This window comes from Micropterus dolomieu, linkage group LG04 (assembly GCF_021292245.1).
Source record: "Micropterus dolomieu isolate WLL.071019.BEF.003 ecotype Adirondacks linkage group LG04, ASM2129224v1, whole genome shotgun sequence".
Lineage (NCBI taxonomy): Eukaryota > Metazoa > Chordata > Actinopteri > Centrarchiformes > Centrarchidae > Micropterus > Micropterus dolomieu.
Window position 1 is genome coordinate 30,767,077 of NC_060153.1, and position 12,482 is coordinate 30,779,558.

Here is a 12,482-nt window from a genome sequence, read left to right on the forward strand (position 1 = left end):
CAAGGGGGAGGCGGGGCACATGCGTAATTTGCGGGAACGTGACAGCCTCATGATGCTGCTAGTGGCATCGTGCTAGATTCTAAACATTAGAACAGAAATATTGGCTACTGCTGACTTCAGTCAAAGTATTGACATTGGCCAATAAAACAGCAGCACATCAGTCACACGCTGGCCTAAAATCTGTTCTAGAGGTGTGGTTGTGCTTCTCAGTCTTCATACATGTCAGCATACATGGAAGCATGTGGAAGCATTCCTCATTAGTAAAGATTTCCTGTTGCTTCATTTCATTCTGTCATTGCAACAGGGCAAATGATTAGTGGAGCCTCATTCCTTCCTGATATATTAGTACAGGGGCTGAAGAACGGATGAATGGTGTCAGTAAACGTATCTGTGAATGTGTAGATGAGCATTCTGGCCTCCACGTTGTAGAAGGTCAGCACGCCCTTATCACAGTCCACATAGATTCCAACCCGTGAGGGTCTGGGGTTGACTGTCAGGATGGTTGAGGGTAGTGTTCGGAAGGCGTAGTCGGTCTTATCCCGCAGGCTGAGGAACCAGTAGCCATGGGCGGGGCTGACGGTGATTTTTCCTTTCCGATTGACTGAACAGCTTGCCACTCCCAGGTCCCAGTCAGTCTTTCCTCCCACCTCCACCTGGAAGATGGCAGTGAGGTGCAGTTTACCGCAAAGAGTGTGGACTTTCCACACATTAGGGAAATATGGGGACTTTCCAATATGTAGGATTTGTATTGTATTTAATTTGGAAATATAGTCAAGTTATCTACATGGGATAGAATTTCTTTCCTTTCAACTACATTAATAACAATCTTTTACATTTATTCATTTAGCTGACGCTTTTATTCAAAGTGACTTACAATTGCTAAATATGTCAGAGGTCGCCTCTGGAGCAACTATGGATTAAGTGTCTTGCTCAGGGACACAATGGTAGCTGTGTCGCAGTGGGGAATTGAACGCGGGTCTCTCACAGCAAAGGCATGTGGCTTATCCATTGTGCCATCAACACCCCGGCTTTTACGCATTTGAATCTGTTCATTTAATTGTTTAGTTTAGTTTAGAGCACTTGCAGACCAAAAAGTGCTGAGAATAGAGAGTAAAATAACAAGAAATAGATCTCTGAATAAGGGCTATGAATGAAATTGCTATCTGATCTAATGCCTATGAAATGCCCTGCGACATTTATAATAGTGAAATAATATAAATCACCTATTCATGGATATTCTGGTTGTTTGTGTGCACTTCATTCTGTAATTTATACCTACATACAGCCACAGGAAAAGGTATGTGAACCCTTTTGAATGACCTGGATTTCTGCATAAATTAATCTTCCCCTAGGTCAAAGCAACAGACAAACACAGCCTCCTTAAATTAATACCACACAAACTATTCTTCATTGCTTCACAGCGAATCCCACTTACCTCCCAGTAATGCCGTCCTGTGCTGAAGCCCTGGCGGGCCAGCACACACACTACCCGGTCATAGCGTTCAGGATTGTCTGGTACCGGCTGATGGCAGTCGCCACACTGCGCCTGCTTCCCATCTTCTGAAAGGATGATACGTGGGTGGGCTGTGCTGGGGTCTAAAGTGATGTCGACTGACAGATTAAGAGAGGGAGAAAGCGGGGGATTAATTAAACTCATGGACGGCAGAACCAATGAAAATAACACTGCATATGGCAAAGGAGTGAAAATGACAACAAACCATAAAGGCAGAATTGTTTTTTAAACCGCTTACCTGCATATTCCTGAACCCTCCTTATCTCTGCACAGAAATGAAAAGCCACATTTTATTGATTCATGAAATTTGACAGGATTAAAAACAGGAGAAATGTGAGCTGATAGCTTATCAGAATCTCACTTGGGTTGGGCCTGGGTAGGGATTGGTCCAACGAGGAGAGCTGGCCTGTTAATTAGGGAAAAGAACGTTTCTCCTGTTTATTTCTGCTTCAATCAGTGAAAGGCACGAGACAGAGCTTCTAGAACAAAAACATGGGGTACTGTAGGGGAACTCATAGGGAATCCCAGCTATTTAGCCTCTGTGGGGTCGCTCATGTTTGGCCCCAGATGAGAATGCCAACCAAATCTTTACTTGACTATCCAGCTTGATTGTAGGCCTGAATTCAGACTTACAGACTTCGGGCAGTTTCCGCATCTCTTCCTGAAAGCGCTCGATCTTCTGATTGACAGTCCTGAGAATCACCCCTGAGGTCAGCTCAGACACCACAGAGACGCTTGACCAGTCTTTAGTTTGTTGAGGGACGGACAAGACAGGAAACATCTGCAGAGAGAGAAAATGTCTAAAACAGATAAAAAGATCTGGCTTCAATGGGCCTGAAGAAATATTATGATAGTCCCACTGATAAACATAGTGATGAGGAAACTGTGTGTGTGTGAACTAAATCAGTTTCAGAGAGTAAACAGTTACAGGTTTTTGTAGAATGCTTGCTTGCAATAAACCTGGAGTCACTGTGATGGTGCGATGTTTGAAAAAAGAGTTTTAACAACGGGATTCAAATCGAGTACGTCACCAGTACATCATCACCTGACTTGCTACTAGATCTGCATTTGCTGCGTTACCCGTACATTAAAATCTATACCTTTAGAAAGTGTATGTAGTCTTCAGAGAGAGCCAGCTGGCTGAGTGCTGTACTCTTCTTTTTTAGCTCAGCTATCTCCTCCTCCAGCTCTCTCAGCAGGTTCTGAGCTCTGTGCTCAGCCGCTCGCCGAGTCATCTCCATCACCTGAGGACAAAAGTACGCCAATTCCGATTACCATTAATCATCAGACAACAGTTTTTGTTATAAGATTCTCCCCATACCTCCAAGACTTCAGCTTGGCAGCGCTCCACTCTGGAGATAAGTTTGGAAAACGCACAAACAAGTCCATCTGTCTCTCTCTCAGCAGCAACCTAAATCAACAAACGACAAACGGCAGTAGATGTCTGAAAAGCACCCACTGGAAGCTGGCTACTTTTATAAGCTCGTGAGCAAACTGTGCGTCAGGCTGGAGGATATTTTTCTGGCCTGTTAATAACAGCACATGGTGCATACTGGCAGTATTAAAAACTGTCTAATTACTTATGTGCAGACACTATATACTCACTATAGAATCACAGGTAACAACACTGCTAAATTTGGATGAATCATAAAAGCTATAACTGGGACTAAAGAAAGAGTTGTTTGGCAGCTGAAAGAGCTTTATGCTGAGCTGAGCCAAATGATCTGGCTCACTATCAAGGGCCTTAATTCCCATCTGCAGAATTAGACTGCTAATTCAGACTTAAACCTGGACTGAACCTAAAGAATGACCCACCTTGGTAAAGACTGAAAACTCACTTGTGTCTCTCGTAAGGAGTTGTGTATTTCTTCCACTTTCCTCTGTTTCTCGCAGATGAGTTCCTTCAGCTCCAGCTCTGCAATACCTAACTGGGACTGGAGAAGATAGAAAACATACATGTTTAATCAGGATTAACCTAACTGTGTCTATAATCGATAACCGCCTCATCCTATATTCTACACCAGGTGCACATACAGTAAATGCTAACACAAGGGGTTGGGATCCATGGCTGCAAAAAAAAAGAGAGCACAAGATGTCGGTAACATTGCTGTGTTTTAAATTGAGCCATTTTTTCCCCCCAGGTCATGTGTTAACTGTATTTCAGTGTATTGCCCCTATCTGTTAAAGTTTGGACTGCATGCTTTGCTGTTTGCGAGCAAAATCGGGAACATCTCTTGTGTTGCTATTTGCTTTACTGGATATGTTCCATAAATAACAAACCTCACCCTAACTTTAAACCACATATTCATGTGGTTATGGCATCTTTCAGATTCTCTTGGCTCTCTGCTGTCTATGCTTAACACAATGCCCATTTAGGAGGAACCAGGAAGCTCCCTGGAGCCCAGCCTGGCTGATTTTGCTGGAGTTGACAAATTTGCTAACACAGGCAAACATCAAGCAATTGCTGGATCCTTTAAACTCTTTTTAACAAGTAAAAGCGACTCCGATCTTGTCGGATCTCTTGCTCAGTCACTCTTTTTCTCTTCCTCGCTTCCTCCAATGTCTTTTTCGGTGTCTTCGCAGCCTCTGCCATGATATCCATACTGAGAGAACAGAGTAAGTGCTTCTTCTCAAAGCTTGCTTGCTGAAGATCCGTGTTGGTGTGTGATGTGGCGCCGTAAAGCATTACGCCGTTCTCACAATAGATTCTAAAGCTGTTAAAGCTACTACATAGTGTTGCTTTAAGCTCCTTGGAGCCAGGCTTGGATCTATGCAGCCACTGCTTAACCCAGTGCTCCAGGCGGAAGGTCTTTTCTTGGATGTCTCCCCAGGATTAATAGCCCGTTCTGTGCTATGGGACCCAGCTGGAGCAGAGGGGTCTTTTGGATGTCTACGAAGGCGAGTGCTCCTGGAGACAGGCATGACCCTTGTCCCGGCATGCCCACTCTTAAGCGCCACTCCCCAGGCTACACACACTGCCCTGGAAAGAGCGTCGTGCCCCTGGTACTCCTCTTGGAAGTTCATGCCTCTGGTTCTCCGGTTTGGACTTTGTGCCCTGGGTACTGATTTTATGTTTTTGTTTGTTAATAAATGAGACAGTCCTGATGAAAACTCCTGCAGCCAGTTGAACAACTCTCCCTAACTGACTGACTGACACAAGGTTTCTAACGGTATGAGATTTTCACAGTATGATAACGGTCTCACAAAATATCACGGTTTTACACAGTTATTATATAAATGTACTACATGGTATTCATACACTGGTACATGCCACTGTATTCTGTGAAACAGGTATACCGCTGAAACCCTACCTTCTTTATGTGCCACTCTCTCTTAGCAGAGGTGACATTGTGTCCTCGGTGCTCTGCTGTCTCCGCACAGATGCTGCAGATGCAGGTGTTATCAGTCTGACAGAAGAACTCCAGACCTCTCAGGTGGATGGGACACAGAGGCAGACCGGGGGAAGAGTCCCCGCGACCTTTCAGAGGGTCCCTGTCATAGCAATCATTCAACATTCATTCTGCTGTCAGTTTTGCCACCTTCACCGCTATTAGTCACATATTAACAGTGCTTCAGCCGTTTCCATTTAAGAAATGAAAGCTTATGTTTGCCACTGAACTCTTGAGTACATGGGTGATCTTTGCTCTTTTCACTTGAACAAGAAACATATTCACTGTGTGTATGTTTTTATATGACATGGTAATATGAAGCTTTCACCACTCGTTTAATTAGAAAAAGTGAAATTTTAAGAAAATCCAGTGACTGTGACCTTGCTCATTTTAAATGTATTTGATCCAGCAATGTTGTTTATGCACTCCGTGATAATATCCCATCACTCATATTGTGTCACAAGGTAAGACACAACAATGCAACCACTCCATAACAAACACTGAAGGTGCTGAATAAACAATCGAATTCCTTATAGCCGTATAACATTGTGTGTGTGCTTGCGGCACTGCGCGCTGTAACAGTAAATGTTAGCCTATGCATGTAATATGAATCTAGATAATGTCATACAGAATATGTGGATTGCAATCCAATCGCAGTTAAATGTTAATCAGCTGTGTATTTGCTGTCCGAACAAATGGCTTGGATCATTCACTCAGTGAGTGAGTCCCCATCCACTGACCTGCTATGAGTATCTAAGACAAAGCGCCATATAAATGTTAAGCATTACTATTATCATTATTATAAAAGATTTGTTCTTTTGAAACAAACATTTGCCAACAACACATCACTAATCAGAGCCTAGACACCAAACATTAATGCTAAAATTAAATTTGCTCAGAAACATTTTGGTAGACCTAGTAGTATCAAGACTTTCGCCCAGGTGACCGGTGTTTGTTTCCCGTGTGAAACAAAATATCAACCTTGAATGTTTTTAGTGAATGTAAGTAGGTTATGCAAGCTACATAAGTTCAGTTTTTTAACTCAAACCATTACCTTTTCCTAAACCTAACCAAACTGGGTGTAACTGGACGTTGACCGAGTGATAAAACGTATTGCTCTTATTCATGTTCCCCATGAGCATTCCTCTAGCACCAGACAAATGTTATATTTTACCCTGATTGGTATGGTGAGGTTTGAAAATTAGAAAAGTAATCCCTTTGTTATTCTGTTGGGCAATTTCATACTCCACTGCGTCTTGCTCCCACATTCCCGTTTTCCTTGTCTCAGCATGTTTGCTTGTTGTGATTTGACAAACCAAACATTTATGTCATTATTATTATTATTACATTTATAGTAATATTGTTTTTTGGTTAAGCTTTACAGTTGACGTCAAACCCATTTTAATGTAGTCTAAGGAGTGCAGTCTGTTACCTGGCTGAAGGGAAGTAGGGTGGACGCGGGTAATGTTGCTCATTGTTCTGAGCCTGGAAGGACAGGTGAGCGTTGACTGGGCCGGGGCTTTGGGCGTGAGGGTCATTGGGATAGGGGAGGGTGGTGTGAGGCATCTCGGAAGAAGGCAACCGCTTAAAACGAGTCATCATCTCAGCAAAGATGCCCTCCGGCAGTTCCCTTGGCCTCCCGGGCGGAGACTGGGCTGAATGATGATGCTGAGGATGCGAGTTGGTATTCTCCGCTCCTCCAGATCTTCTGTCTGTTGGAACCTGCTTGAACAGTTCAGTGATTTCCTTCAGGGTTCGGTTGATTTGGAGTTCTGGTCGCTTGGGGAAGGACTCCTTGCAGAAGGGACACTGGTAAAACTTGGCACCCCGTCCTCCTGCTCCGTCCCAGTACGATGAGATGCAGGCCTTGCAGAAGCTGTGGCCGCACGGTGTTGCGATTGGATCGTTGAATATCTCCAGACAGATCGAGCAGGTGAACTGGTCTTCAGACAGAAAGGTAGCAGGCAGCGCCATAGCTGTCCAATGTTAAGCTGCATAAGAGATAGTGTTGCCATTAAAAAGTTATACCTTAAATTAGCAGCAATTACCACATCACATCATTTCCCTTAGTCCATCCATTAATCTCTTATCAATTACACAGATGTCCTGCAATGCATTATTCTACTTTGATTCTGCACTTTATACTTGTACAACTGTTATTATTATTATTAGAATTATTATTATTGTGGTAGGGGATAAAGGGAAGGGGTAGCGTAGGCATAGCGACTTCACCTCAACTTTAACCCTAACTTTTAAAATGAAAATAAACATGTAATTCATTATATATAACAGCATAATGACAGACTTACTTATTCTTATCATATACTGTTCTTGATGCTCGACATAAAACTTGTACTTTTTCCTTACTTGCAGATATTGTAAGAAACAACTCCAACAGGTTCCTATGGTAATGTGAAACACTGTCGTTCAACAACGCATACACATCATTTAACAGGTGTTGAGACCACAAGTTTAGTGAAACAAGCGGCCTGCATGTTCAAAAAAACCCCCGACGTTGCCAAAATCCCTCTGGTCCATTAAATCACACCTGAGAGAAAGATTAAGTTGAATCCAAATACTGGATTCCTGCTGGCCAAGCCCCTTAAGGCAGCGCAGGTGCCCCATGTGGCGCGGCCATGACATCACTAAACTTCCCACTTGCAACTGCCGTTGCTACAGGAGATAACCCTGATACCGTTTCAGCGCTGAACTTTATTTCCCTAGGTGAAGGTCTTATCTTGCTCGACGAGAACAAACTTTTTCATATGTTCTAGATTCATTACAAATAAAGTGAAATATTTCAGGCCTTTTTTTGTTCTCATCTTGAACATTACGGCTTACAGAATAAAGAATGTGTAATACAGAAATGTGGGAAACCTGAGAAGAGCCTTTAATCTCTCAGTCTGGTTCAGTACACACAACCACAATCAGGGTCTTACAGAAGACACTCACTGAGTCACAGAAGGTCAGCTGGCTGTTCACAGAGTGCTGTATCAAAGCATAGTCATGGACTGGAAGGTTAAACTGTGGCAGGAAAAGGTGCACAAGTAACAGGGACGACCGCAGCCTTGAGAGGATTGTCAAGAAAAGCCGATTCAAGAACTTGGGGGAGCTTCACAAGGAGTGGACTGAGCCTGAAGCCACCAGGCACAGACATGTCCAGGAAATGGGCTACGTGTGTCACATTACTGGTGTCGAGCCAGTCCTGAACCAGAGAGCGCGTCAGAAGCGTCTTAGCTGGGCTAAGGAGAAACAGAACTGGATCGTTGCTAAGTGGTCCAAAGAAACTGGAGTACGAGTGGAGAGGCACAGAATCCAAGTAGCTTGAAGGCCAGTGTGAAGTTCTGCTGACAAGCTTTATGGAGACGCTGGTTTCCTTTTCCAGCAGGACTTGGCACCTGCCCACAGTGCCAAAACCACTAGTACCTGGTTTGCTGACCCTGGTGTTACTCTGCCTGATTGGACAGCCAACTCGACTGACCTGAACCCCATAGAGAATCTATGGTGTGTTGTCAAGAGGAAAGTGAGAGACACCAGATCAACAATACAGACGAGCTGAAGGTCGCTATCAAAGCAACCTGGGATCCGTAACACATCAGCAAAAGTTTTGCCTTTTGTCTTAAATTACGGAAAATAATGGACTTTTCTGAGATGTGAAGTCCATTATGAAACAACAGTGAAAAAAAACACACGAGTTGTTTGTTGACTTTCTATATGAGCAAATTAGCAAAATTATCAAGTTTGAATGTCTTTTTAAAAATCCCCTAAATGAGAACGTCATCCAGCCTCTCACGTTCAGGAGGAAACAAGCCATGCCTGGTACCTTTACATAGCGCAGCCTAAACAGCGATCTGTTAGAGCCAGTGGAGGCGATTCTGCATGAGTTTGGTCTTAAGACAGACAGAGCAGTTGCTTAACACTTCACCTAATCATTGCGTCCACAACACACACAGCAGCACTGTGAGAAACAATGTAGACTGTCTGCGCACACTAACCACACACTGAAACAACACAGGTAAGTACTTTCACAAGATCAGGAAATTCAGGCTTGGCTGGAACAACATAGACCTCATCTGTTGACCATGACGTTTTCAGTGAAGTGTTAAATATAGCGATAAACTCAAATCCTGCAAGTCATCTACATTTCCTCCTTTACTGAAATATGAGGTACCAGACACTTCTATATTTTTCTTACTGACATTACTTTTCTAAAAGACCTAATTCTAGTTATTCTAAGCCCGATAAATCTTCTTGATGATATAAAGTAGATGAGCAGATAAATACTAATTGCTATTGATAAGTATTTATTCAATAATAATTACCATTTTTCACAAGTGCTTTTTTTTTACTATTCCATGTTTGTAATGATTTGGGAGACTTAATGATGTGTAGAGCAAGTTATTTGCTGATAAAATGCGTATTGTGTCCTGCTCCCGTACTGTACTGTTACTGTATTTGTCCCTTAATTTCAATGTACTTCAAAATAATCTTGACCGTTACCAAAAACTAAACCTACTTATAATTTTAAACCTGCAGAGTGGAACTTTTGTTAGTTCCATGACAATAATCCATTATTTAGGGAGAGTACATGTAATAGCTACTCCCCCACATGTTGATGGACATTGTCCTCAGGTGTCTACTCCTGAGGACATAATAACGTCCAAATTACAAGCATTCACACAAGCAGCTGCAGTACAGGTGGCACAAGATTCCCCATTGGTTGAAGCATGGCTGAAAGGGTTAGGCCCAGCTGGAAAAGACACTTGGAGGTAAGTAGTTTTGATGTGTAAATGCTTCAGGTCAAGATATCACTCATACTGGTTTTATAATCTGATAAGCAGCGTTGTTACCAGGAAGTAATCTCTCTACATTTCTACCTGTTCCATTTCTCTAGTATTGTCTATTCATTTTCCAAACTGATCTGTGGGCAAATGTTAAGGATTCTCAGTGATGAAAGAACTAAATCAATGAACATTCACTCATTTAGCTGACGCTTTTATCCAAAGCGACTTACAGTTGCTATATATGTCAGAGGTCGCACGGCTCTGGAGCAACGAGGGGTTAAGTGTCTTGCTCAGGGACACAATGGTGGATTGTACCCGGGTCTCTCACACCAAAGGCATGTGTCTTATCCACTGCACCATCTCCACACTGTGAATCGTTCAATAAGATATTCCTGAATTTGTGAAAAAGTACAATAAGTGTTTAATTAACCAGAGTTTTTGAACCTTTCAGCCTTCCAGACGTTTACCTTTCTCTGACACTATTCTCTCAACAATATTTTCATATCATTGAAGACATCATGAAACCTGTTCATGACGTGTGAGGGGCTGACCCAGGGACTGTCACATGCAAAACACATATTTACACCTGTTTCTAGTGGAGACAGGTGTCGTTACAGTCTACAGTACCATTCAGCACGTTGTTACATACTGAGAAATCAGTGATTTCTTCAAAGTAACTCTGTAAAAAGTAAACAGACTTCCAACTATTGACAAAAGATAACATTTTACCACAGTGCCTTTCCCATTATGTGCAAAGTCTCTCACACCCAGAAATTGCTGTTTGCATTCCTTCACACACATTTCAGCGTGTTTCCACCTTACCTGAGTTAAACATGCCTTACCTGTTCTGAGGACTGAAGTGACTATGGTGGCAGTTTATTTCCAAGGCAACCTCAGAGCGACAGCGCTCTCCCTCTCTAATGTTGTTTCCCTGCGAGATTAACATCCGTCTGCTTGTCAGGTGTCGCCGTCCTGTCCCTTTTCCTTCCTTCTGTCGTTGTCCACCCACCCACAAAGTTTATCCAACCCGACCTGTTCCACAGGTGGAGCTGTTCTAAAACAATCTCTACCTCTGCCTCTCTCTGGCTCCACCTCTCCAAGACACGGACACTCTCTCTGCTCTTTAATCATTAGGTGAAATTAAAGAGTGTGTTGTTAAAGAAATGTGCCAAATAAGTCTGAACAATAAATAGGATTTTTAAAAGGCTTCTAATGTGATTTTTTATTCTGTCCCACCCACATCTTTCTCCAATATTTAGTTTCATCCTCACTCTCCATACTGACTGCACATGCACACGTGTGTTTTACCTTATTAGGCACCAACAGTGTGTAAGAGATCACCTTAAAGTGATCAGACTTGGCCGTCCATGACCCGGTTGCCGGTTCACAGCTTTTCCTTCTTTGCACCACTTCTGCAGATGCTCTGACCCTGTCATCTAGCCATCACAATTTGGCCCTTGTCAAAGGTGCTCAAATCCTTATGCCGTCCATGTTTCCTGCTTCTAACATCAGCTATGAGGACATTAAAATGTTCTCCTGATATGTCAGTGGTCGTGTTAGTGCTGATAAGCGTATGCCATTACTATTAGGGCTGTGTCACCTGCATGCCTCTTGTTGATAATCTAGTGTGTACTGTGAAAAGAGGCATGCTGGGAAAATGCATGTCTAATACAGTCAACACAAGTTGAGTTATTTTAAACAAAGAGATGAAATCACAGACTGTATATTAAGAAAATGAGAACAGAACTAGCACCTTTGAGATGGGAATAATTTACACAGCCGAAACATCAAGAGGAGACTGGACTGTGCAGCTTTTACTAACCAGAGAGCAGGTAATCAAGAGGGTATAAAATGGTAGACTGCGTCAAATATTACATTAGTATTAATATCACAATTTAAATGACTGCAGGTATAATTTTATTTCATTGCCTTGGTACACATCGTTTTGAGAAACCAATCCCATTTTTAATGTGCATTTGCTGGAAGCGTTTTGTCTCAAAACCTGCAGTACAAACCTTGGGACAACCGTCAAACAGGCAGGCTCTTACTTTTACAGTTTTGTCAATTACTAACTTGGGGTAGTTAAAACTCTTCACACAGTCAGCGAAACAGAAGTGCATGTACAAAATCTGTGAATCATTTTTCATTGCTTTCACACAATATGCACTTCCTCAAATCTATGAACTCTTAACTTCAGCATCTGCAGCACATTTTTACCACGGTGTCCAAAACACAATCATAACAGAATGATGCAGTAACCGGACTGAAATATAGAAAATGGTTGCCTCTATGTGCATACAGAACTGTGTGTAGTGTTGTAAAAAGGTGTGGTGTAGAACTGCAGTCTGAGTGCGAATCAGGAAATGTGCTTCTATTTTAGCAGACTTGGTTCAATGGGTTGGAAACTTGAGAAAAACTTCCCTGCAGAACTGACATTTTGGATTAAGTAAATTTCTATGACAATGATAGAAAAAATAAATGATACTGAAGCAAATTCTGCATTTCCGATTAATTCTTGTTACATTTGCTTTGTGAAAACATGTTATTCTTCTACAATGAAATACTTATGTGAAAAATCATTTAGACTTTGCTGCCTGTTGTTAGCTCAGTGTGTTATGAGTGACAATGTGCACTTTCTGAGTGAGAATTGTTGCCAGTGTTTGGTCAAAGTGTTTTGGTGGTTTCAGTGACTTTTGGCCAAGATGCATGTTGGTAATGCAGACTGTGTGAAGAGCTGAAATAAAAAACTAAACTGGTTAGGGGTTATATTGAGATAGTGAATAACTGATAACAGAC

General features: G+C 42.3%; 1 protein-coding gene across 1 annotated transcript; it reads right to left on the reverse strand.

The window, feature by feature from the left end:
- Positions 1-284: 284 nt before the first annotated feature.
- LOC123970456 (E3 ubiquitin-protein ligase TRIM39-like) lies at positions 285-8,393 on the reverse strand. The gene is made up of 11 exons (XM_046048501.1): positions 8,375-8,393; positions 6,335-6,878; positions 4,825-5,005; positions 3,352-3,447; positions 2,835-2,924; positions 2,614-2,757; positions 2,147-2,294; positions 1,875-1,919; positions 1,752-1,778; positions 1,436-1,611; positions 285-653 (listed from the first exon to the last, which is right to left on the reverse strand). The coding sequence occupies exons 2-11, from the start codon at positions 6,874-6,876 to the stop codon at positions 285-287; spliced, it is 1,818 nt and encodes a 605-aa protein (XP_045904457.1). The 5' UTR covers positions 6,877-6,878; positions 8,375-8,393.
- Positions 8,394-12,482: the final 4,089 nt, after the last annotated feature.